General features: G+C 42.1%; 1 protein-coding gene across 5 annotated transcripts; it reads right to left on the reverse strand.

Annotated features, from left to right (window-relative positions):
* Nucleotides 1-287: 287 nt before the first annotated feature.
* osbpl9 (oxysterol binding protein-like 9) lies at nucleotides 288-27,079 on the reverse strand. 5 transcript variants are annotated; one of them, XM_026304794.1, is made up of 24 exons: nucleotides 26,952-27,079; nucleotides 25,250-25,300; nucleotides 22,418-22,496; nucleotides 16,544-16,620; nucleotides 12,936-13,031; nucleotides 12,533-12,580; nucleotides 11,683-11,712; nucleotides 11,541-11,591; nucleotides 10,912-10,950; nucleotides 7,132-7,225; nucleotides 6,572-6,676; nucleotides 5,609-5,768; nucleotides 5,337-5,449; nucleotides 5,032-5,150; nucleotides 4,829-4,914; nucleotides 4,531-4,711; nucleotides 4,249-4,333; nucleotides 3,836-3,946; nucleotides 3,658-3,721; nucleotides 3,414-3,554; nucleotides 3,232-3,310; nucleotides 3,009-3,100; nucleotides 2,805-2,940; nucleotides 288-2,446 (listed from the first exon to the last, which is right to left on the reverse strand). In XM_026304794.1, the coding sequence occupies exons 1-24, from the start codon at nucleotides 27,060-27,062 to the stop codon at nucleotides 2,372-2,374; spliced, it is 2,223 nt and encodes a 740-aa protein (XP_026160579.1). In that variant the 5' UTR covers nucleotides 27,063-27,079; the 3' UTR covers nucleotides 288-2,371. The 5 variants fall into 5 exon arrangements, with proteins under 5 accessions (XP_026160579.1, XP_026160578.1, XP_026160582.1 ...); XM_026304793.1 differs by having other exon boundaries at nucleotides 5,337-5,461; XM_026304797.1 differs by lacking the exon at nucleotides 10,912-10,950.
* Between the last annotated feature and the right edge of the window lie 877 nt (nucleotides 27,080-27,956).

The following is a 27,956-nucleotide window of genomic DNA, read 5'->3' on the forward strand; positions in this document are numbered from 1 at the left end:
AGCACAATAAGGCAGGTTCTGTATCACTATCTGATTCCTCTGTGGCTGCGTGGCATTGAACCCCTACTGTATTTTGTTTTGTTTTTTATTTTATAGTTTATCTCTTCTATCTTTAGTCTTTTTATTTTTTGCATAATGTAAATCACTTTGAATTGCCTCTGTGTATTAAACTGTACAATACAGCAAGAAGTTAATCCAGCCATAAACAGAGATGATCTGATCCGCGTCGTCCTGAGTATTACGACATGATGTTGATGTGAAGGAACGACGACAAAGTCACACAGGAATAAACCCATGGAGATTTAATATTATGCATCAATAAACAGGAGAATCTGATACAATCAATGGTTATGATCATAAAGAAATAAAAATACATTTGTTTGATCGCTCACTATCAGGCAATATTGAGTCATATCCAAATGTATAGCAAGGCCCCCGATTCAAAATAATCTACCAAGACAAAAAAAAAAAAAAAAAGGAAAAAATAAAATCACTGCAAATTTTGCTTGGACTCGGAATCAGTTTTTCTGCTTCAACGAGGATTTAATTCAACTGCTGCAACTAGAGGAATTGAGATTTTCAGATGGTATGTCGACTGATGAGCATACATCGGCATCAGGAATATATTAGACTTTATTGATCCCTTCACCAGATTAAATGAAACTAAGACTCAAGGTATTTATTTTACTATTCATCTCAACCCATCGCTTTCCTAAATAGCAAAATATCTAGGAGACAATAATCAGATCATAGAGAAACTATTGGGACTGTTGTGGACTCACTACAGCAGTGATGGATGTCCTGGGGCATTTTCAGGTGAAAATTATTATTATTCTGTATCTCATCCAACACCATTGCATTTAGATCCAACCTATGCAGCTATAAATATGAGAATGATCGATGGCTAAAAGTAGCAGAGGCAAACAGTAGGATAAATATTGCCCTCTATGTGGTTCTTATTTTGGAAAAACAAAAAAAAATTAGAAGTTCACAAGAAAATGCACTGGTGCAAAGTGGTCTGGGCTCTAGCAGCACAATGAAACAACAGCAGTGTTTCAAAAGTCTACGCCGGTTTTCCGTTTTTACTCTCCTCACCCTCTGAGAACCCAGTATCAAGCTGATCCGCTCAGCAGGGAGGCGAGGAAGGGTGATGTGCAGAACAACAGCGTGACTTAACAGGATCAGTCAGAGCCTTGTTGCCCCCATCAGGGATCATCGATACAGAAAGACAAAAAAAAAAACAAAGAAGTAAACAATCATTTGTTCATAAATGCCTTCAGGTAAGGATTGTTTGTCCTCTCTTCAGATCAAAGTGCCTTTAGCCTTTTCTCTAAACCTTTTTGGCATAATGGACGTCCGAAGTTTGACAGGCAAATTATTTCTGTATTGCATATATTCCGTCTACCAGCCAGTGAGCTCAGATGCTATGGCTTACGTAGAGCTTTGCTTCTGGATAATACTTGAGACACAGAACAATGTGAAGGACCAGAGAGGCGGCAAGTTGGCTTGTAAATGAGAACAGAACGTGTAGATGGGAAAAATGGAATGACCCTTAAAGATGTAAAGCCATCAAGTTCATATCCTCCAATATTTTACACAGTTGCCAGAAAGAAAAATAAACAAAAAGAGCATTGGAAATAAAAAAAGAATATATATTTTTATATCCGTCATATGTATATTTATATATAAACAAGTTATAACTAGTTGCAGGCAAACAGAGAATTTCTCCCTCGCCCCTTTTAAGATTCATCCGTTCCACCGTTGTAAGGCTGTCAGACTCTCTGAGGGGGCAGCAGCTTTCTTTCCTTTGACACCAGATTCCCTGAGATGTACAGCGATGTTGTATTTGTCAAGATTTATTTGATTTGATTTGAACACCATCAACCACAACCCCCCACGCCCCCCCAAAAAAATCCATGTGTGCAGGGGAACGAGCGCCGCTCTTGCTCGTCCTGTGGAGCCGATGAAGGGTGTGGCTGTGAGGCTGACAGGTAAGGGTCGACACACGAGACGCTTCGAATCCCTCTATCTCCTCTCGGTGCTGCCCAGTCCCATGTGGGCAGGTGGCAGAGATCGGTGGTGGTGGGACAGTGAGATTGCCCAAATAGGGAGAGGAGTGACTTTACTTTTCAGGTTACACCTTTGATGAGTTTCCATTCGACTTCATTCATTTCCATATTGTTGTTTTTTCAGTCCAATGCAAAGCTGTGTACATTTTGGATCACCAGTCATTCCAAGGCCTGGATAAGAGTTCTTATGAAGACTCTGCGGTGTGTGCATTTCTTTATGCATATGTATGTGTGTGTGTATGTGTGTGTGTGTGTGTGTGTGTGTGTGTGTGTGTGTGTGTGGCAGAGCATGGGTAGTCTTCTCAGTGCCTCTGAGAGGCTAATCTCTTTAATAGAGGCTCATCGTAGACCCAGCACTCCCCGTCTTCGTGGAATAGCTGCAGAAACACACAAGCAATAACAGTTATTACATTTAATTCTTATTAATTATCATTATCTGAAAATAGAACAGGTCTCAAAATAAAACTACAGTATTATCAGACATTGTTAACATTGATCTCAGAAAAGGAGGAGCTGGATCGGTGTGTATTTCAAGTCTTTCTTCAATTTTACCTCCACTGTTCTATTATTCTGAATGTAATTTCAATGAACATGTTTTTCTCTTAATGTCACCTACAGTGTTTTGACTCTTACCCATTCAAAAAAGTAAGACACACATTGTTTACAAAGGAAAACATGAATGTTAAATGTGGTCTTTTATTTCTGGGGGGGTGAGAAACATGGACAGAGCCTCACCCTGGTCTCCCACTGCTGTTCGTTCTCCTTCCTCTGTCTCGCTTCGGCTCTTTGTTTCTCCTCCAGCCTGTGTTTGGCTTCTGTTGCTGCGTCGATGTCTTTCAGCTTCAGGTTCAGTGTCACATCTTTCCACAATCTGAAGAACCAAAGGGGTTAAAGTCTAATACACAAACACAGTGAAAAGCGTTTTGTTTCACTTCTCACCTTCGGGACTCGTACTCCAGCTGGTCTTCCAGCTTTCTGACTTTCTTCTTGATGATTCCTATCCTCTTAGTATCTGTGAACACTGTGTTCTCCTAGAAACCCACGACACAAACCATTCATTGGTGCTATATAATGTTTTATTTGCTGCACAACTGTTCTCTTTAGAACGTTTATCCCAGTGCCCACATTTTGTTTTGATTGAGCCAATAATTAAAACACTCACTCCAGTTGCCCACTTGGCATACATCACTCCGTTCCATTCTCCTTCAATGGAGCAGAAAGACTTCTTATCATTAGGTGCACTGAAGACGAAACAGAAAACAAGTGTTGCATTGAATTCTAAGGCTTTTAATCCATAACCCGTCAGCTGAACTAAAGTGTATCGTGTGACCATTTTCATCTTACAAAATCTCAGCAGTGATCCTGTGCTTCTTTCCTCCATAGAAGGGTTTGGTGTGGAACACGATGTTGGCGCTGTAGCCCGACTTGGAGCAGGAGATGCTGCACTCGCCGCCCAGCTCCACCCAGGGCACGGTGAGTATCGACCTGGACACACAGGCAGGGCTCAGGTCAGTGAAGCACAGACAGTAACTACCAGTCAGTGATTTGGAGCTGACACAGACAAACACAGCGACGCAGTAACACACACCTGCCATAACCATTAGGGAAGGTGAGGATGTAATGTTCATCATGCTCCAAACATGACACACAACCTAAAATACAAAAAACAAACAAAAACAGGAAAATGATTTTTACAACCACACAAAGTTGTAAGAGTCTGTTAAAAATGTGTATTTTGAAGTGTATGAGGAACTTTTCTTTCGTACCTTGGCCAATGTTGTGGACGCCTATGGACATGCCTAAGAACTTAGACTTAGTCCAGATGTGAGCGTTGAACTGGATCTTCTTTCTTAAACACTCTGCATAGAAAGCAGAGACTACGGAAAGAAGAGTGGAAATAACGAGGTTTGTACAAGAAGAAGCAAAACTGTATCTTTAAAGTGTGTAACATTTCATTTGTGTTGTGAAGACATCCTAATTCAACACGCGATCACTAGCTTGTGTTTGACTTTGCCTGTTTTCTGGCCTTTAAAGTGTCACGACAAATAGAATAAAAATCCAGTTGTTGCTTTAGTCACTTTTCAAAAATTGTCAGCCTCCATCAAAGTTTTCTTGAGCCTACAAGTGAAACTAAACGTTTCCCAAACTAAATGTTGGGCCGTGCTGTGTAATCACTCACTGGGTGGGTGGTGAGAGACCTGCTCTGCCACAAAACACACACTGTTGGGTGAAGACCAGGGAACGGGACCATCTGAAACAGTCTCCTGGAGGGTGGAGGATAAAAAAAAAAAAGTGATTAAGGATTGACTACCGACAGACCATAGATTTAACAGATACAAGTTTGAACAGCAATAAACTAAGCATGATTTTCAACATGAATGTTTAAAGATTAGACGTAATGTTTCAGCAGTCAGGAATTCTGCCAGCTGACGGCCTTGACTGCAGCGGCGTGTGGTCTCACCATGTGTGGGGAGGGCTCCTCTGCCTCGCTGGGCAGGTCCCAGTGGCAGTAGAAGACTTCTCCCAGTATTGGGTTGTAAGGTTTCTTGGCCACTGAGCCTTTCCTCCCTGCGTGGAAGGCCGACAGGTACCATTTCACCACGTGAACCATGCGCTCCCTGGGGTCTGACTGCTCAGCGATACTGGTGGAAGCCACATTAAAGAGTCAGGTTGTTTACAGCTCCTCATCACTAACATTTGAAAATGATGTTGAGACAACAGCTTATACAGAGTAGAAGATTTGTTAAACCTGTACATACCTCACAAACAAGTCAGGATGTGCAAAAAAGTCAGCGTACATTTCTAGCAAAGATCTCCTCTCGAGGATGAAGGTAGGCAGTACCACCTGTGAAAGATAACGAAGGACAACGACTGTGGCTGCGTGTGGTCGACGGCCTGCACTGCAGAAAGAAAAAGGCAACCGGAACAAAAGGAGATGCTACGACTGCTCCGAGGTCTTTACCTTGGTGAGGTCCATGCCCAAACGAACTTGAGACAGCAGATGCATGATGACGCTCTTGTGCTCCTCCACAGACTCGCCCTCGCCTTCGTCGTCACGGTCATCGTGGCTATCAAACTGATCTGACGACAGAGGACAGATCTTATGTAGCTTTAATCACATCAAGTTCCCTGCCTTTTCACATTCATCATCAATTATGTTTTAACATTTGACAAGATGAAGTTAGATACAGCTCAGTGTTTAATGCGTGAAGTTCCCAACAGCAGTGGGCGAAAAACTACTGCGTCTTGTGAGCTTTCCCTTTTTACCTGCGTCTGTGGTACCATTGGACATGGAGGAGTTGAGAGACTCGGTGGTGTCTGGTCGTTTCAGTGCTGCTCCTTCATTAGTGAGGGGCGAGGCAGCTGGAGGCCCTGAGGGACTGGGGCAGGAAGCAGGAGTGATGAGGAGGTAAAGAACAGGTAGGATTTCAAAGACAACCTAAACAGCTGCATGTTATATCTAACAGTGTTGCTGTTAAGTCCTGAAGCAACAGATTCACCCTGTGTGGCGCAGGGAGGGAGGGAAACACTATACTCACTCTATGCAGTGCTTGGGGGAAGTGCTGCTCTGGTAAAACTCATCAGCATCGTAGAACTCATCCTCGCTGGAGGAATAGGAGAAGTCTGGCACAGAGTGCGAGGGCAGGGGAATGTGAGATGGGGAAGCAACGCCGCTGCTGGGGCCTGATGGGCCACTCCCTGACAAAGAAACAGAACAACACGTATCATGTTAGTTTCCTTTAAATCTGGACACAGGTCAACACGATCAAAATCTACCTAAGAGGAGCCCTCATTTCTCTCTGAGCTCAGTGCAGCAGTCTGTATAGAGTTACATCAAGCTGTCTTCAGCACAGTGACGGCTGCCTCTGCAGAGCATATTGACAGTGCTCTCGAGCATGCAGCCTGTCTCCTTAGTGCTCAGCACAGCGTTTTAATACTGCTGCCTCAGCACGAGAGGCAAACAGGCAGGAACCTCAGCTTTCCCAGGTTTTGCACTTGGGTTTTTAATTTACTTCATCTTCATGGACACAGCACTTTGGCTTAGAGTACAGTAATAATTAATACAGTAGTACTACTTTTAATAACGGTCCATTATCTTCATGTAAGCTACAAAATAAGAGCAAAAACACACACACACACACACACACACAAAGTGCTGTTTTATGTTTTTGAATAGAGAATAATCGATACAGCTAGACATGAGGTTTGAAATTCACTGGTAATTGGAAACAATCTCCCCTCATCATGTGATATAAATTAAAGCACCAACTGCAGACAAAGCCCTAAACGGACCTTGACGTGATATATTTGTTTTTAGATCAGTGGCCGTTTCCCTTGAAGGTTAACTTTGAGGCCAACATGGATGAAAAGTCTGTACACCAAACCAGGAAAAATAACTGTAGTTCTCCCTTAAAAATATTATTTACTATCAGTTATCACCCACAACAACAAATAATCTTCTAGTGCTACTAGAAAAACCAGCTACTGGAATGAACCTTCACCTGTGCTGTTGGGAGTTGGAGTCTGCAGGCTGCCCATCACTGTGACGACGGGACCAACAGGTAATGTGGAGGGTCGCTGGTCTGATTTACACACCTGTGAAGCGTCTTTAGCGAAAGGAGAAAGCAGAAGAGTTAGCAGAGAAGCATTAACATGAAGCCTAATCGCATTAAAACCAGCATCTTATCCCTGGTGCCAAAACTCTGAGAAAACGATTTGAGATGCTGCTGCAGACAGAGACTTCAACCGTGAGGGGGATACACAGGCTATATAGAGACCAAAGTTAGAAGGGCCGACTTTGCAGCATTCATTTTCATTTGCTAGTGTTTTAGAACATATTTACACTTCAACACAGAACATTATCAACTGTCTTTGTTGATGAAATTTCAAAAAACAAAGCATTTGTAAGAAAGAATGTCAGGCAATTTGAACAACAGCTGCATTGCACACAGCAGAAACACCAGTGACAGATGTGAACACCAGGGGGAGCTGTTGTCACCATCATCTACACTCATACATGAACATGTGTCCAAGAGACGGTGGCACTGCAGATGTGTAATACCTGTGGGTAGTGTGGTCTGCGTGGGCATTGTGGTGTTGACTACAGGAGTGTCCAGAGGGGGCTGGTAGATTCCATCCACTGGGTTGATGGTGCTCTGCAGGAAAGATCAAAACAAAACAAAACAAAAAAACAAGAAACAGCAAGGCCATCAACAACACAAATAACCAAGTTGAAGTGACACCAGACAACAACTGCACACCCATACCACTGCCTGCTGCCTAATTTAAAGTGCTAACAGACTAAACCACCGTCAGAACGTACACAATTCAGCTTCAGCCTTGGCTTCTAAACTGTTTACAGTCAAACAAACAGTCGAGCTATTTTTCAATATCCAGGCACAATATGACTCAGCCGCTTTAACATTTAAACCAATGGTACCTTCCTGTCAACCACAGTGAAGCACCGTTTCCTTTAACATCCAACCCACTTGACAAAGTGAGCTCTCACTCATCACTGGGCAGCGGCTTCGCAGGCTGGTCGGTTGTACAATAGATCAGCTTAGTGCAAGAGCTACAGAACAGGAATATGGAACATGGAACATAAGAGAGTTCAAAATTAAATAACTAGGACATGATGAAATAACTAAATATTTGAATAAAAATACAAATATACACATTTGTATAATAGTGAAATAATGAACAGTTTAAAACTTTTACATTCAGCTCATTATTATGAAATGATTCTCATGTTTTAGAAATATGCTCATTATTATGAAATATCATTTATGTGTATTTTTATTCAAGTAATTAGTTATTTCATAATTGAATCCTATTTATTTATATTTAATTTTGAACACTCTGGGGTTCCGTATGAGAACAGTAAAATGATATATGCACCACCCAGCATGGGCAGATCAATTTCCTTTCGCTCCATTTCCTGGGGAGAGTGGCGTTACCATGTTTCATTAATCTAATCAATATGAAACTAAGAACACAGCCTGAAGTCCAAACCCTCGCAGCAGCTTCACACAATAAGAACCGGCACCTTTTGACCTGAGGAACCTTCCTACAGCCCAGTGGAGTTAATTAACTCCACTGGGCTGCAGACTCCATCTCTAACATGTTTAGAATCCCTGACTCTTGATTTCCCTGGTGTAAATATCTGTGGGGACATTATTATCTGCAGTGGCCTGCCCTCATCAGTGCCACCTCATGTGTCCCTCTACATATAGGCACATGTGCGCACACAGGAAGCAGAGTGTTTTCTCTGTGTAGCAGGGTCACTGGCTCCAAATGACCCAAATGACAGCAACAACAGCAACAACACGGGCTAAACCAAAACCATAGCAAAACCATACCAACGTACCCTCAGGGCTCGTGGTAGCACTGAAGTTACAGCTAGTCAGCATGATACATTATCCTATTATTCAAACCTGAAGTGCAGCTGGTCGTATCACAGCTATTTTTCTTATGAAAGTCATTTGAAATCAATAGGAAGAGGCACGATGAGCCAGTAAAATGGCTGTCCCCTGACATTAAGCTGTAAAGGTGAAAATACAGCAGCTAAGGCTCGACTGCAGTGCCTTAAAGTGGACCACATGACTCTGCAAACCCAGGACACAACACACAAGATGCAGGACAGATCACAGTGAAAGAGGTGTGATGTGATCTCATGGTTGTTTTTGGTTATAAAATGCTGCTGATTTGTTTTTTCAATGTTGTTTTATGTCCAGTTTATAAAATGAAGGACAGTTGTGATTGGAAGAAAAAGCCATAGAGAAAAATCTAGTCTAAGATCTCAGCTCCATCTGCCCTCATGCCTACACCTGCTTCTCATCTTCAAGCCTTTTACATTTATTCCTCTATTATCTCTAGTTTCCACTGCCTGATGCTCGACTTGGCCACATGTCTCTGTGAAAGAGAAACCACGACTGCTAATAAGAGCAAATAACAAAATGGTCTGTTGTGGGCAAAAGCAGGTAACATATATATACAGAAGAAGAAGAAGTACTTTATTAATCCCCAAGGGGAAATTAAATTGTTACAGCAGTTATTCTCATTTAAAGTTACTAAATGTAATATTATTTAAATGAATAGTACTTAATAAAGCAATTAACTTGTATGTAGAAAAGTAATAAAGTAATTATCTATTTTTGGGGGTTTGTGTGTGTGTAAATACACACACACACACACACACACACTCTTATGGAGCAGGTGGCTCAAGTTGCTGTGCACATAAATTATTTCATTATTATTGAGTTTAAATGATTCCTGCACTTCAGAGCAATTCCCCTGGCAGTACAGCACCTGACCAAGTCAATCAAACAAGTATTTCTAAACAAAGGTCTGCAGTGCATTTACCGGCTGCTCCAGTTACAGGCACAGAGGCAAGTGACAGGCATCTACACACGGCGAAGCGGCCTTCGGCACGAAGCTCATGGCAGATTAAACGTGCAGTTAGACGTCCAGACAGAAGTTGCGGTGTAAATTTATGCTGTGCTATTTTTACTCCGTGATGCTACACTTAATGACCGTGACAATAAGTCGTCTATAAGAGCAGTGCGGCCTATGAGCTGTACGGGCCCTGTGGGAATCTTGCTTCAAAGACCACACAAAAGATCGTCCGTGTGTTAGTCCATTACCTATAGACTGTTCACAGAAAAGGTTTAGATGGATTTTCTACCTTCCAGGCAGCTACTGATTTATGTTCATTGTAGGGTGCATATGTTTCATTTGCCCAACAGTCTTCCATTTTCCCCATTTGCCATTTTCCACATCCAGTCCTTTCACTTCTACTGCACCTCTCACTCAACTTCATAGAAATGTGATATTCATCACAGTGCAGTAAATATATAACCCCACTTTCCACATTTTATAAAACTGTCATTCTGTTAAATGGAAATTCAGCTGTGAGCCAGAACTCTGCGGGAAAAAAAAACCCTGTGTGGAGTTGCAGGATGCGCCAACTAAACCTCAAAGGCAAGAGATGCACAAACATGGACGTGCATGAAAGATTATTTAACTCTGTTTCCACCCCAGTTTGAAGGTTTATTGTAATGAGAGTCATTGCTGATACTACAGGACTATAATAACACTTAAGACAAAAAAATGACTGAATGTGATTTAGTTTACTGTGATTAAACAGATGTTAATCAGTGTTTCAAGTGGAAAGGAATTAAATCAATAGCTGCCTCAAAGGTCAAGAGTTCAATCTAAAAACCTGCAGCAAATGCTTTGGAAAACAGTTAGCAGTAATGTAAAGAATATGTACTGTAGTTAAAACATGCTCTAAACCTCTGGTATGGCCTTCGACATAAAGACAGGACAGCGGCAGAGCCACTGGAATGCTCTCTGAATCACCATCCAGCCATTAGTGATCAGCGGTTCAATAAGCAGGCAGTGTGAACACCACAAATCAATAGTGAATTAGTTGACTCTTAATGCGTGAGGTGCAACATTTTCCCCTGCACATGCATGCAAACATACATGTACTGTAGAATATTCTACAACCGAGTGTATTCTATGTCAACATTTGCACACACACACACACACAAACACATTTTGTGCCGTGACAAAGAAGAGAATCTCTCCCAACCACCAAAAAAAAAAAAAAAAAAAAAAAAAACCAGTTAAATATCAGATGGAATCAGGAAATTAAAGCGGCGAAAGACAAAAGACATAAGGGAAGGATATCGAGACAGAGCCTCCAAATTAGACGGCATGCACTAAAGAGATCTGATTTATCAGCTTTTCTACGGTGGAGAGTAAATTAAGCAAGAAAGGAAAGTTAGCAGTTTGTTTGATTCAAATTGTTGTCATGGACAGAGAATGTCAAACTTACTATAAGTCCGTTTGCGTGTTGCTGTTCGTTACTTTGGTCCTTAAAATTTTGAGAAGACAATGTTAGACTATTTATGTAGGAAGGTCATTTCATAAAGCATCATGAGCACCTGTGGTGTAGACGGCAAGGACAGCTATCACGTCTCATCACACAGAGCTTCAAATTATTCACCAAATTTCTAAAAACAGTAATCGCTTCATCACATGAGGAGAATCCTGTCATTTCTTAGTTTCAATATGGACAGGACTACTCTGTCACACTAGTTTCTACCAACAATCTTATTTATGAGTAGAAGTTTTCTGAGTTTTAAGAAAGCTGCACACCTCACCTAACAGCCACATGAAGCAGTAATGATTGCTCCACTTCTTTTCAAAGGGCTGAATGGAACATGTGATGAAACGACTACTGGGCTACGCCCTCATGAACAACCGACCCGACCCAGATAGCAACTGTAAGCAGGGAACTACCCCAGAGAGACACACACACACACACGCACGCACGCACGCACGCACGCACACACACACACACACACACACAGATGTGGTCTCACAAGAACAATGACAGTGATGGTGAAACGGCAGAACAAACCAAAGAGAGGTGAATCAAACGTGCCCTCATACTGGGTTTACCTTGGCGATCTGCAGAAGCACAATACAGTGCTTGATGGACTCTACCATACTCTGAAAGAGAAGAACAGATGGGAATTTAGTGAACAGGACCTTCCAGCCAAACCAAAACACAGCAAGGAATATGTGCTCGGTTCTGACTTACACATGTAGTCTCTTTCAAATTTTCAATTTTCTGTAAAAAAGGAAAAAACATGCTGTGAAATCCAAGAGCAATTTAAAAAAGCAAACACAATTTGAAACACAAGAGGTGCAGATGATACTAAAACAAAACCCAGACTCTACAACAGCAGCAGCATTTTTTGTTCTTTGGAAAATCTACGAGGCAATTTTCCAGAGTTTGGTGAAGTCACCGTGACCAAAAGTCAGCCTTAAACTCGAAGAGGAAGTGATTCACGCAGAAAACAAGAGGCTACTTGTTATTTCACCCTGAGCCTGAGCTGTTTCTTCCAAACACCTCTATCTTTTTAATTGAACCAAAAGAATTGCTTGGTTACGAGATAATCATCTGGTTTTGTTGATCACAAGGTCCTGAAAACTAAAAACTGTAATTAAAGTATATAGATTCTAACAACAGTCAGTATGTTCTATGTGGATTTTCTGCATTGTCTCTTTTTTATATCACAGTAAATATATCTGTGTTTTTGAGAGCTGACATCTGAAGACAGCCTGTTGGGACTGTGAGAACTGAAACTTCACTATCTTGTGACACTGTACAGACCAACTCAGAGATCAATAAACCAAAAATAAAATCTATAAAATCATCGATCATACAAATAATCAGCATTTGCAGCCCTACACTCTGCCCAGTCTCTGATTACAGACAGACAACTCATATCACATTCTCTGTGCCGCACTCAGATAGTTTTTCCATTCCCAACGCTGTGTGTCGACCTACTTCCCCTGCTGGTAGCCACAACTATAATGACGGCAACCACAGCAGACCTGAAAGGCCAGACACAAGGACAGAATAATCTCACGCTGGTGGTACTCACTCTGCGTGATTCATCCTCTTTGCAGTCCTTGATCTTCTCATCAAACAGCTGTGTGAGAGCGACAGAGAACAACACGGATGAAAAGGAGGAAAGAGGGATGGACCCGCAGTAAAACGAGCTTTGAAATGAATCTGCACGGACGATGTGATTGTAAGTATCATGCACCTCTCAACAAGGAAAGACACGCTAAGTGTTTCCTGTACATGTGCAGTTTCTTTATATAAACAGCTTCCTCCTTTATTATACAAATCCTGTTTTTAATAACTTCTGCTCGGTCAAAGACGAGAACGAGACCAGCAACAAAACAAAATGAGAGCAAGGTCATGACAAAGATTTACATGCATGCTTTGCCATATAATACCTACATGAATGTGCAAAATATCTCACGTGAACTGAATCTCACCTTTAACTGGTCAATCAGTATCTGCAGGTAGGCATCAGCTTCGGCTAGCTTCTTATCAAAGTCTTGAACACTTGGAACGAGTCCTGTCTCGGCCTCCTGAAGGATGAAGAAACAAATTGAGTCAAGTGCCAAGCTAGTAGCTACATAATACACAAACACTATAACTATAACCAGTAACCCAGGCCATGTATTCACATTCACTCTCCATTTAATAAAATGTTTGACTCTGTCACCCCCTGGCCAGGTTGGCTTTGTAAACCGTTACACAAAATGGTGGACAGAAACATAAACAGGTCAGGAGAATCTCTCAGAAACTAAATGTAGTGAGATATGAATGTTTTTGTTTCAGGCATCAGGTCTGGTGCTGCCTGCTGGGCCTGGAGTCCACAGATTTCAGGTCTCAACAAAACTCAATCAGGAAAGAATTTAGCTACTGACAGAGAAGCGTGTGTGTAAATGGGCTGGGGTGCACTCAAACCCATTGTTTTTTAATTAGTTCACCTTAATGGCCCCTGCAGAAACACACACACACACACACACACACACACACACACACACACACACACACACACACACACACACACACACACACACACACACACACACACACACACACACACACACACACTAGCAGAGACAATCTCATTACATAATATCTATTAAAAGGTAATTACTAGACTACTGGCCGAACAGACGTGACCACCTAAGGACCCAGAACACAGAATCAAAAAGAGGCAGATGTATGTAAGCACAGACATGACTTCCTTCGTATATAAAAAAGGAAATAAAATAAAACTAAAAATAAATCGTCCACTATTTAATGCTGGCGCCTGTCAATGGCAGGGACAATCCACACCAGCTACAACACAATTACCAGTCCACGTCATGCCAGGCGCATCAGTAAGATGACTAAACACAGCGTGTGTCACAGCAATATTTCAGCACACAGAACAACAGCAACCTCCTGACATTTGTCCTGACATGGAAAAACACAGAAAAAACACCTCTCACATAAAAACGGGGAGAGAGATAGTAAAACTGCTCTTCACTGATAGCATCAAACAGAAATGCTTTTTAGTAAATCAAGCACTTATCAAACTGTGCTGGCTGCTACCGCTGCTTTAGAATCGCTGCACAAATTCCTGTTGCGTCCTGAGCTGAAGGGGGTGTTTCTTCCTGGTACAGATGATCTCATAGGGACGTGAAGAAAAGCCATTAACAGAGTGACGCCGTAGGAAGCTGCCCCAGCCTAAGACCTGCTAAAACTTAACCTGTGAAAACATATTTGCTGGACAGAGAACAAAGTCTGAGTTAACTCAGCAGCCATGAAGCCTGAAGTTAACTTGCAAAACTTCCTCAAAGGATCAAAGGTCCTTTCTCTTTAGTGTGGTCAAAAAAAATATAGCAGCTCATAAGAGGGCCTGAGCAAAAATCAAAGCCAAAAACAATTGAGTTTATTCAGACCTGAACATTTGTACAATGCATGAATGTACCTGTGTGCCCACTGCTGCATTGGCACAGTCATTAAAGTGCCAACAACATGTCCCGTCTTGTTACTTATTTATATTACACACTATTATACACTATTGGCTCAGATGATCAGGAAAAGATGTTATCATCTATTTGAAGCTGGCAACTAAACTAAGTGAAATTACTACAGGCAAACTACAGGCACCTATGTGCTAACAGGAAGTGGATTATAAAGACCTTTAAACACATATAAAACACAACTGATCATAACTTATTTCAAATAAAGAGCAGCTTTGTTAATCTTACAACACCAGCACACTAAAAGAGGTAAAATGATAGCTAGTAGTTACTACAGGCAGTAAGAAAGGAAAATGAAGCTGACATTGTGAAAACCAAACGTCACAAAGAAAATCTCATGTTTTAAGGGAAGTGTTTTAAACAGGCAAAGCTGATGAGTGTGGAAGTGGTTTGTAAACTGTCCCTGTGCCACAGTACTGACTTCTGCACTGCTCCTCAAATCTTTCCAGACATCTCCACCTCCACTCCAGACATACTAACTGTGGATACCTGTGTTTGTGACGGTGACATAGTGGGAACATTGTACAGCAGGCTGCAGCGTCTTCCACATAATTACAATCCCACCAAACCACTCAAGACTCCAGAGTCAACACAGCCCTCGCACCCTCCCTCCCCTTTCTGTTTGTCTTTCCACGCAGTGTGACCCACTTTGAAATGCTGCTGCCCCAGCAGTGCACTGCAGCCCTTAAACTTCTCCCCTGCTATGGTGCAGTAGTGTTTGTGTGTGTGTTTTACTTACTGGGTGCCTCGCTCCAATGGACATGCTGCTTTAAATCTTGCACATCTCTCCCATGAGCCCATCTACCCTGACAGAAGACTGGTCCGTCTGTCTGAGCCTCCGTTATTCTGTTTTTCCCTCTCTACAGCAACATACCACCAGCTCTGGTAAAGTTAGCGTTCTTTCTCCCTCCTCCCCTCTCCTCCGCCACACAGAAACAGAAAACAATCTCCTCCTCCTCCTCCTCCTCCTCCTCCTCCTGCTGCTGCTGCTGCTGCTGCTCTCTCCACTGCAGTCTGCCAATATAAACTACAGCAACCTTCAGACTGTGTATTAGCTGGGCAGCCTGTCGGGCTACCGCATATCCTTCGGCAGCAGTTCGGTATGAGACACAGCTGAGTTAATCCAGGACCCTCCCCTGGCAGGAAAGCCACACTTCCTCTCACACATGTAGAAGAGAAAACGCACAAAGCAGCACCAAGGGCTGACAGGGACGGACACTAACAGCTTTAGTGATTGGCTGAGACAGCTGGGGCAGATGTTTGGTTCATCAAGCAAGCAGGTCTTGGATTGGCTGCTGCTGGATCACATGACACGACAGTAATGCATTAACACTGCATAAGCGTGTGTGCGCTCTGCGTAAGCAGGCACACGTAGCACATTGGAAGGATTTGCCAGGGAGGGAAGGAAGGCAGAAAAAGAAAGAACATAGCAAATGAAAAGGTTGGTGGAAAAGGAGGAGACGGGTGGAAAGAACTGCACGTAGATGGGAGGAGACGAGGAGAAAGGTTTGGTTTAGAGAAGCAGAGCAGAAAAGAAGGATTGTGCAGAGAAACATCTAAACAACTGGAAGGCAAGGGAAGACGGAAAGACAACTCTGGGTCTCAACACAGCAACACAAAAAAGAATGGCAGCATTTCACAAACTAAACATGAAACTAAACAGTCAACACTGGGGTCCACAGCAGTCCAAACCAGCCTCCATGAGTTATTTCTATTTCTATCACCAAGAATCATCACTGACTCAGCACAAATAAAAAACATCAGGTACAACCTAGAGACTTAGAAGTGCTGATGACACCTGAGATGCAAAGTCCCTTCAGCATCACGATATGGGCGGAAGCACAGCACAGGATTTACAGCGTACCCAAATGAAATGTCAGTGTCTGCACCACTATATTCTTCAGGCGTCACAAAAAAACTGCATGTTTGCTGAGAAAAAAATTTATGACAGAGTAAAACCACACATGCAGATGATCTGTCATCCCTAACAAAGCAACTTCTTCTTAGCGAATGGATCAGACACATACAAACCCACATACATACAGAAATTATTTCTTTACCCGGAGCTGGAGGGTGTGACGGAGGATGGTTCCCTCTAAGGCGTGGATCCACTTCTCCCTCTCGTCTGCATCTCGGGCTGAGGGCAGAAGCACACAGACACACCCAGTGAGCCATGATTTCCGTACAGATACCATCAGTGTATCACACTCGTATTACAGACTAATGACATGAGTGACGGTGATGAAAACTACACATTTGTCCTGATGAGACACTTTGCTAAAATACCTTCCTGACCTCGTGTCATATGCAGAATGATACTATATGCATGTGCAGTTTCACAAATATGACGATACCTATAAACTTTTTGCATGGCCCATTTAGTACACTAGAGAAGCAATTTGCTTTACAGTAAAAGTAAACAATAAAATAAAAAGCGACAATAAAAAGAAACCCATTTAGCCAGTATGTAATAGCATTCTGGCTGCAAGTCAAATATGGAACGATGTCCAGAGATTTCACATCGGGCATTAACTCCTTGTGCCCTTAAAATGCTTTATAGAACGGTTTGGCACTTTGGGAAATATGAATATGGGAAATATTCTTTACCGAGACTGAGATGACCTCTCATATTTGTCCATTAAATATGAAGCTACAGCCAGCGGCTCATCTAAACCTCATCAAGAAAACAAACCAGCTTGTTAGCCAAAATGTCAAACCTTTAAGAGTGATGAATAAGGTTGGTTCATCAGAGCTGTGCACCAAAGAAGGTTAGCTTTCACATGATAAAACTAAACATACATTTCAATCAGATTATCTTTAAGTGAAGCTTGATAAGACAGTTATCTGGTCAAATAAATAAACACTCAGAATATGACTATTCACTCTGTTTAGAGAGCAGTGAGCTTTGATATCTACCCTAAGGTATAATAATATAGGTGAAAACAGTAAATACTTCTATGATAATTTTTTTTAAAAACCACAGGGTTAAAACTCCGCCTGTGTGTAAGAGCATAATGGTTTGTGCCTGTTTTCTTACCACACAAAGTTTTTAGGGTTGAAGTGCAAAATGGAGCAGGGTGAAGCTGAACAAAAAAAAAAAAAAAACAGAAAAATGGACTGCCAGCATCATTAAACAGTGACCCAGTGTGCAACACACACACACACAGACTGCACAGGTACCTGCATGCTCTCTGGTGCTAGTGGCATACAGCAGTAAAACATTCAGACTGAACTGGACTGGACTGGACACCAGGGAGTCAGGTGCGAGCAAATGATGCATACATTCATAGGCCGTATTAAAGCTTTGCAGGTCTTGTGTTACAAGCAGCGCTCCCTCGCTTTACTGTGCATGTGGATGGTGGCCACCACTGTGAAGATACTGTAACTCTAAAAGCTGGGAAAGAAAACCTTAATAAGATATATAGCACTGAATAAGCTGGCAAACTATATCCTGCAAAAGAGTCATTTTTCATTGAGCGGGAAACTACACAGTGCAGCAGATGAATGGCTGTGCCAACACAGAGGCTGAGCAGTACTACAGCAGAGAAAGCTTTTAAAGACATTAAAAGGCAGCCAACGCTCAGGGCAATCCACTCAGACAGCGCCTCGCTGCCCTCTCACTTTCCCCTCAGCCAAACAGACTCTCCAGAGAAACAGCTCGCTGCAGCTAATGTTGCTCAACTCTATTCACAACAGAAGAGAGAAGGGAGCGGTGCCATTCAACAAAAACAAATACTGTGACTGCATGAACTCAGATTTGTCACACAACTTACCTCACCAGGTAGGTGTGAGGTGGTAGTCCGCTCAACAAATCTATAGTGTCAGCCAGTCAGTTAGCTATTAAGCCAGTCGCATGAGGTCAAAGACCTCAGGTTATGGCACTGCCTCCTACCATCTGGCATGAAACCTCCAGCGCTAATCTCCAGAGTTAGTTACAAAAGTTATTTGTCCTATAAACATGTACTTGTCATGATGATAGAGAAAAGGGGAGAAGGACAAGACAAAGTTAAAAGAACAGAACTAGCAGGATTAGAAAAATATAATATAATAAATGGCCACACTATAGTATAGTAGCAATTTTCCTGCTTTCTGACTTCACAGAGAAAAATATTTTGAATCCTTTACACTGCAAACGATGTAAAAGGAGTCGTTATGTACTGTTTTGAAGCAATTATCAAATTTAATACAACTACAAAGGGGACAAACGTCCAAAAATGACAAAAGTTCAATTTTTCTCCTATAACTCCACACAAATCTGACAACAACAACCCATTCTTGAGTTTTTTTTATGCCGTTTCAACTCTGTAAATGGGTAACAATCTCACCCCACAGCTGCTAAATAGCGTCACAAGAGGAAGGTGTACCACACAAACCCGCTGATGTAATTTTTAGAAGTTTCCCTGTGGTACAGCTACTTTCACTACTGTGTTAATCCTATTGCAAACAGATCTGAGTGACAGCATTGAAGTAAAGTAAGCCATCATACAGAGGACATTTGGAAGGTAATCAGAGTCCATTAGTAAAAAAAATATGACAAACCGAACACAAAACTGCAATTATTTATCCAGGTTTTGGACCCAGGATTACAAGTTTCTCATTAAACCTCAGGGATTCATTTGATCCTCTCCTCTTTAGGCTTGAAAAGTCTAAAAACACACACTTTGCTCAATGTTGAGTAGCCAGTGACTCAATAGCTCTTCAGTGTTAGCCGTCTTTCCACTGAATTTTTCCCTTGTGAATGCATGAATGAATATATTGGCATCAGCTCCTATTTTTTTAACGTCATTTCTCTGACAAATTAGTCACAGAATAAAATCGCTATGGCCTTTTATTTAATGAACTTTATCCAGACATGAATTAAAACCAATAACTGTTTTTCACCTGAATGCATCTTTCTTCTTCTGTTATTGTTCCTGTGGCATCGTATTAACCACCCAACTGTCTGTTGCCTGCTGTGACTATATGTACCTGCAGATTGACTTTTGTCTCTAACTTAGTACATCAGACAGATTGCATTGGATATCAGCTCAAGTTTGGGAAGCAAATGTTCATGAATGATGGTACTGGTAGTTACAGCTGTCTAGACTAAGGACAAAGCTATAACAAACAAGTACACAAAGACAAATGGTCCTGGTATCTGTCTGGATAAACAGACAAATGAACACAGTAATCTAACAGCAGCAGCGGTGTTTTTCTAATCAAAAGATTGTCCTCTCATCTCACTGGTCAGGGAATCCATCTCAAAGATTTCCCTTTATAATGCTCAGCCTCTTCCCATAATGCTGCTTCTGCTTTCTCTAAAAAAGGCCCTGCGAATAATTGATCTCTCCCCTGCTCTTCCTTCTCCTGTCATCTTCAGACAAGCTGACGAAATGTCCTAGTACAGGGTGCAATGGGAATATGGAAGGTCGGCTGGTTTGGACCGCTACCTGTCAATAGCATGATGATGTAGTTACTCACATGACCAGCAAAGAAAATGCAGTTCGCGGCGAATATGATCCGAGGTTACTGAAGGAAAATGGTCTCGAGGGATAACTAGCTGTTTATTATTTAATCTATGACTTAGCTCCAACTGTGTCCAGAGAGAACACAGTGGTCCAAAAAGAAACCCCCAGGTGGGGAATGTGAAAAAAGCCCAGACAGTTTTATATGAGACAAGGGAGAATCATTGAGGGGGAAGACAAGAGAAAGAGCATGAGGGGGGTCTCTCATCCTGGACCGATGCCCTCGGCAAGCTGGGAAGCTTGACAGAGAGGGAGGAGAAGATCAGCTACTGCAGATAAGAGCCAGCGAACGAGAGCAGATGGGGGAAAAGGAAAAGGGGAACCTAAAGGGGTCTCAGGAAACTCTGATGCACCGCCGGGGGAGAGAGGTTGATGAATAATGGATGCTACTCTAAATAGAAAAAAGGCAGCACAGAGCTGCACTCCAGGCAGCACAGTGGCCGGCTGGCTCAAAACTACACTTCAACCTGTGGGCTGGACTGTCCTGAAGAGGACCCATCATGGCGAATTATAATTTTTGTTCACCACAATGCAAAACAACACTGTGATAATGGAAATTTCAACAAATACCATCACTAACTGTGTCCCTTTTTTTTTTTTTTTTTTTTTTTTTTTTAACTTTAGCAATGACACTCTACTAATCCCACAGTGCATATGCCAAACATCCAGGGCATCTCTTCATATCCAAGCTAAAACCAGACGTATCCAGAATCTCACGTTCGGCACATGTTTAGTGCACATTCTCAGCCTAGTCCTCCGATGCTCCTCTCGGGTATCTGGAGAGCAGATGTGTCTCGGTGACATTTCATTGTTTTCTCTCAAACAAAAAGATGATCGTGTTGTCACAGTGTGATTCACAGGGTCAGCGTCCTCTGCAAGGATATGCTGCTTTTAAAGAAACAGGCAGCGGAGATATTTATTCATCACTAGTCAACAAACAGTTCAATTTAATATGACCTTTACAAATTATGATAACTTGCCTCATGGCATTTGTTACGCTGCTGTATCTCTTGTCTATGTTGCCTTTGTGCATTCAAACAGCATCTGCATACATTGTTTATGTTGCACTGATCTCTCCTTAGGACCAAACTCTCTCAGACTTAGGTCTGGACATACAAAAAGGAGGACTAGAGCACATGACCAAAGATTAAGACAGAGATTACATCATTGCTCAGCCAAACCGGCAAAACCAGTGAAGAACAAAACAAACACCAGTTGCAAAGACACTTTAGTAAAAGTTAAATTTGTCTGTGCAAATATTTGACTAAGACACTGAATCTTCTTTCTGAATTTCTCACCGCTGATATTTGCTAAACGGTCTACCTCACACCGCACTGACCTGTCCTTGAAGCTCGACAACAAACCACTACACCCGAGCGCTACAGAGTCTACTGCTCCACCCTGACTGTGCATCCCAGATGTCAAACAAACAAACGCCTCCTCTCCATCCTCTCCCCTAGGACTGGCATGCATGCGGACCATGAGACGTGCACGGTTTTCTTCTTACCCTTGCGTTTGTAGAACCACAGCATACAGCTTCGGAACACAGACATGGGAGAGGGCATGGAGGTGATGAGAGGGGCGGTGGGCCCATGGACTGTGGCTGGTTACCCTCAACAGGGAGGTGAAGGAGGGATGTGAAGGGATTGGTGTTGGCAAAATGGATACAAATCAACAGATGGAAGGACAGAGGTGAAGGAAAGGTGGAGAAGGTTAGTTAAAGACCTGGTGGAGTAAGAGCGTAAAAAAGGGTGTCTGCGGTGTACTGGACTGGACAGCTCCCTGTCAAAAAAGGAGGAAAAGGGTTGACTGGACGGGAGGGGGCTGATGCTGCTGTTGGGAGCCAATCCTGTCCCTATGGAGTGACTGGTTGTTAGATAGCAAGCGGCAACACCGGTGTAGCGAAGGGTGAGCAGAGGCAGCAACCAGAAGAGACCTGAGCTCAGCTTCTAGCTCAGCAGTATTCCCTTATTATTCCCAGAGGCTCAACTGCAGAGACACACAAGCAGAAATCTTCCTCCTCAGCCACAGACGGGAGGGTTGAAGGGGAAAAAAACCAAAAACCTTACTTGCTCGTTCTGTTCCAGAGGAATCTGTCTAGCTCGCAGTGGAACAAGCCTTGTTTATCTACAAAAATGCACGTCATTCCAACTTCACAGAGCTTGCAGAGCTTCCACAGGAAGGGAGAAAAGGCTTTGACATTGTGTAGATGCCTGTGTGCATGTGTTTCCTGGTATTACAGCAGACCAATCCAAGTCTTTAAAAGGTGGGGAGGGAAAGAGGAGTGAGGGAGAGAGTGAGAGAGGGGAGCAAATGAACAGCAGGGATGGATGCAAAAGAAAACACGGAGAAAGAAAGCCAGTGACGATAACAGAGAGGAGAGCAGGAGAAGCATAAAGAGAACTAAAATAAAAACGGGGAACATCTCACCTTGGAAATGGAAAGTCTTCTGGTCCACGGTGATGGTGAATGTGCTGTCGTCCTCGTCATCTATGCCGATCACAGCACCCTGGGCAAAGAGAGAGAGAGAGAGAGGGGAAAAAAAAAAACATGCAGTCAGACAGCGGGACACGTCATACTCCAGTTTCCATTTCTATCCTCAGGCCCTCCACATGTTCCTGCAGCCCTCTGACTGAGACTCTTTTGTCTATTACCCGCAGTCCAGCTCAGCAGCTCACTCTCTCCAACAGCTCAGTCTCATCTTGCCTTATCATGTCTTTGTCACACTGACTCCCTCACACACACACACACACACACACACACACACACACACACACACACACACACACACACACACACACACACACACACACACACACACACACACACACATACATACATATACACACACAAGTGCAGCCTTTTGGAACATAGAACAGAAGAAGAAGGGAGGGGAGGAGGCGGGATTTGGGAGAGTGAAGGAGGAGAAAACCAGGGAAGGGTTGAGAGAAAGACACCGGGGACCAGCAGCTAGCAGCCAACTGCAGGGAAACGGCCCGTTGGCTAGCTGGGGCATTAGCTCCTAGCAACAGAAACAAGGTGTGTGACTCAGAGCTTCCTCATACAGAAAAAAAACTGCAAACAATAAAAATAAGAAGTACAGGTACAAGTACAGTACAACCAGGCAGCCACATTTGCCTTTTTATTCAAACAAACCCTAAAAAAAAAAACAAAGTCAACTCCATGAGACAGCTAAGAGAAGACCCTGTTATGGTTACACCACTCAGCATTTTAAATCACTGATATCACAAACCATGAGGCTGAAATACGTTTCTTCTTGGATTCATAAATTACTATAAAAGATCAACACACCTTTGATAACGGGGCACCGACAACTGACACACAATAATAATGAATCACCTCATGGATATTGCAGTTGAGTGTGCTATTTTCTACATCGTTTTTGGACATGAAACAACTCTTATTGCAAAGACATATATTTAACTCGATTTGACTCAATAAATAACAGTTGGCTTGTGGTGCATGAAAATCATCACAGCCAGTATAAAACTGCTGTAGAGGTTATGGGTAAACTGTTATTTTAAACAAGACCAGGCATGGGTAGGTTTAACGGGGCAGAAAGAGCCTGTGGGAACGATGCTTTGTAAGAAACCTACACAGTACAATACAACAGAAACAAATAAAAAGAAGGAAACACGTGGATATTTTTTGTGTCTAACCTGAGAATCTGTATTAGGACTTATATTTGTGGGGATATTTTCACAAGAATACTAATATTGATTAGTTCCAAAAAACATTATGATTCAAAGTTGTAAAACAAAGCAATACATGCCCAAAGGGGGCATACAATTGTAATTGGGATGGATATTTCAGCTTGATGATACATGTCATCACATTACTACATCACAATGAATCGTATCATGTTGATCAAGCACGAACTGAAACCTCTGACCCATGAATTTGTGTCCATAAATTATACTGGATCCTCATTTTAGGTAGTTTCAAGAGCTACTTCCTCCCTTCAGTAAAATCGAGGTAACACTGTCAGGGCGTTTGGCAATGCCTTTTGTCCACAAACAGGTGTGGTGGCATAAAATGTGGCTTTCACTGCTGCTTTTGTTAAAAAATTAAACACTCTTTGGTCTCATAACTGACAATCTGACAAATCACATGAGAGACACTCGATATGTGGGGGACAGGATGAGGTCGGGCAGATACAGGTTGTGGCATGTGAATGCTGCTGGGGGTCTATCAGCTAACATTGTATAAATTTGGAAATTTAGATTAAATCTACTACTACCACGTTTAAGGAGAAGCTAGTTCTTGGATTCAGACAACGGTTCAAAGCATTAACTACCCACAAAAGTTGTGTTGACCATTGTCTTATACTACACCCTGTGATGATATGCAAAGCTGATAGATTCAACCTTTAGTCGCAGTCACTAAAAAACACAAACACAAATGCAGTAAATGACAAGGACAAGCAGTTTCTTCTGGCTTTTGCAAACAGCCATGAGATATCCACTGCTGAGTGATATCTACTGGCTCAGACAGAAGATAGGACCAACACGGGATCTCAGATCCTCAAAGCAGCAGCAACACACACACACTCAACTCACAAATGCCTAAATAAGGTAAGAGAAACAAATGATATCCAGTGTTTTAAAAGAGGTCAACCCTACCTTTTAGACCTGGCCCTTTGTTGGCTTCTCTCTTTAACACCTTATATTTTCAAAACACTCTTCATTCTTTCAGCACTAGGGTAGGTCCAGTCCCCTACTGCATTGGGAATCTTTGCTTCCTCTCTTTATAAGAGGTAGTAATATGATTGTGTGACAACTACTGCCATCTAGTGGACACATCAATACTGATCATTTCAAACACATTTTAAGGCAAACACCTTCACTGGAAAAGCACAAGCAATGCAGCAATAAAGCCGTACAGCTGATATGGCTGCAGAAATGCTGCTAAATGAGGCCAACAAATCTGACATTAAATTTAGTTCTGGGACCAGGCAGATTAAGTCAGGATCTATCCCTAGAAAATCAGATAAAGACTTCACCATAGTCCAACAATCTATTTATGGTCCAAATTGATTAATTTGACAAAGCAAATCTTGTCAGAGAGAGGGAGGCTGTCTCCTAGTGCAGCTCTGTATAAAACTGTCAGAAAAAGAAAGTTGGACTGCAATAATGGAAGCTCTTCCAAATACTGGTAAAGCAAGCCAGCAATTCAGGCAAGCATGCAGAAAAGATATGTATTTCATTTGTTAAAAGTCAACTGTCACCCAGAAAATCTTACCCTGAGTCGCACACAGCCTCTTCTGGATCCTCGCATCATCTTGTCCTTTGACTGTAAACCATGAACAGAACAAATCGGTGATTTTTAAAAGTACTTTATCCAGACGAGTGCATCTTTTTTAAATTCAGAAAATAAAGACAGTCTGGACTAAAATGCCATAATGGATGAAGACAAGGGGGCTATGTGAAATCTGACTCACTGCATGCTTTATTATAACACGTTACCAAAAATTGAAACTTTTTTTTCTCCTATTCAAATTCAACGGCTGTATAAAACACATACACATCAACACTAATTAAAACAATCACAATTCTTGCAAGCGATGTTTTAGAGTCTCAGAGGAATGAGCATCATTTCCAGATGTGTTTCAGGTCATGGCAGTATGATATAACGAACTTTTAAAACCAGTCTCTCCTGTGATCTGGAGTCCTGGTTATGAACTCTGACCTCAGCTAAGGATGATAAATATCTGAGGGAGGGCTTATACATTAAGACAATTTTGACAATGCCTTCAATAGCCAGCGATTAATATCTTGTCTTTTCACATAACTTATAGAAAATCAAAATCACCTACCACAATACGCCAAAATCTAGCATGAGATGTATGTTTGTGTCCCACACAAAGACAGTTACATGTATTTAATTACAGTGTGTGAATGCTCACATCACATTTTGGCACATTTAATGAAGTGTGTGTTGATAACAGCTTATTGTCACATAAGACAGAAAAACCAAAAACACAACAGATCCTTACATTTGAGAGGTTGAAACTAGCAAATGGTTGGTATCTTTGACTCACATGAGTAATTGATTACCAAAACAGTTGCTAAGCTGCCTCTAAATGTCATGTTGTTTAAAACTGTTACTGGATTCATATTTGTTTTGTTTTGATTCGATTTGACTCTTCAAACTATATTTATTTCTATCCTGTGCCCTAACGTTTCCCTTTGCTGATGTAACACAAATAAACAAAGGTTCATCTTATCTTATCAGACTTCTCTGTGGGGTTTGGCCCTAAAACCTACACTTTAATTCTCACATCTCACCTTTCAGACAGGTATCCAGACAAATAGCCATAACTTTTGTTTTCTATCAATATATCAATAACAACGTTGCTGACTGCTCCACAAGTGACTAAGATATGAATAAATACTCTTAGGCATGTTTCAGACAGTGGGCAGCTCCTACCTCAACTTGTTTAACTAAGAGTATCGCTAATACTTATTCTCGACTTTACTAGTTAATCGGAGTAACTTAAAAGAAACTAACTAGCAAACTAGCAGCTGTGTCTCCTATCGCGGAGTCTTGTTAGCTACGTTGCTAACAAACCAGCGGGTGTGGGACTCTTATCTAACCAGCGGGAATAAATGTCGTATCGTCAACATAAATAATTCTGCCTTTCTCTCCCCTAAAACTTTAAATACAACAACGAGACGTGTGTATTTCTACTGTTAGCTTTTCTAGCTAGCTGCGTTAGCGGAAGTGGTGAAAAAAAAACACCGTCACTTGATTGGGCAGTTGGCCTGCGAGCATCGTTGCTATTGGTCAACGCACGGGTCTGTCATCACGGAGCCCCGCCTCTTTGGCCAGCTGAGACTCCCAGGTCCTGACAAACACTGGGCCCTGATCCACTTTGACAAACAGCAACTTCTACACCGTCTGACCCCGGTTTGGGGTTAATAGGCCACGGGAACACACGTACCGTGTAATATGACAGTAAACCAGCATTGTAGTCCAGGACGAACCAACGATACTGCCAACCCTTCATGACGTTAGTCCACTTGCTCAGCGGCCCCTCCATGATGGACGCCATCTTTACAATAGCTACGGTTGGGGAGGGGTCGGATATGGTGTGGGGTGACGTCACGGGGACGAGGATGATGAGGATGAGCCAAGTCAATTTTAATTATATAGCACATTTAGAAACTACAGAAGTTGACCCAGAGTGTTTTCCAGATAGTACAGACATGCACAAGGTGGCTCCTACAATTAAAAAACATGAAACAATCAATAACATGAACTTAAAAAGAACAGGTTTAAATTAATAATAATAGAAGTAATACCACCCATCCATCATCTATACCCCCTTAGTCCTAACCAGGGTCCCAGGGACCTGCTGGAGCCTATCCCAGCTCTCTCTGGGTGAAAGGCAGGGGTCCACCCTGGACAGGTCCCCAGTCCATCACAGGGCCACATAGAGACAAACAACCTCACACACTCACACTCACTCCTATGGGCAATTTAGAGTCACCAATCAACCTGACATACATGTTTTTGGACTGTGGGAGGAAACCAGAGTACCTGGAGAAAACCCACACAAGCACAGGGAGAACATGCAGACTCCACACAGAAAGGCCCCTGATGGGTTTCAAACCGGGAACCTTCTTGCTGTGAGGCAACAGTGCTAACCACTAAGCCACCAATAAAAGTAATAATAAAAACAAATTTAAAATTAGACCAGCCAGGCAAAACTCCCAGCAGTACAGTAAAGTGGCAACAGGAATATTGATTAATTCACTGATTAATAGGATGAATCACATTCTTTAACTAATTAAAGTAGCACTAACACAACAAATTAAATCATCACAACAAACAAAATAGACTTTCTTAAGTAAAATTACTCTCCTTCCCAGTTATTATATGAATGGTTACTCATTATCTATGCATAAACAAGTAATCAGTGTTTGACCATGCTAAAATTTTGCTA

This window comes from Mastacembelus armatus, chromosome 4, assembly GCF_900324485.2.
Source record: "Mastacembelus armatus chromosome 4, fMasArm1.2, whole genome shotgun sequence".
Lineage (NCBI taxonomy): Eukaryota > Metazoa > Chordata > Actinopteri > Synbranchiformes > Mastacembelidae > Mastacembelus > Mastacembelus armatus.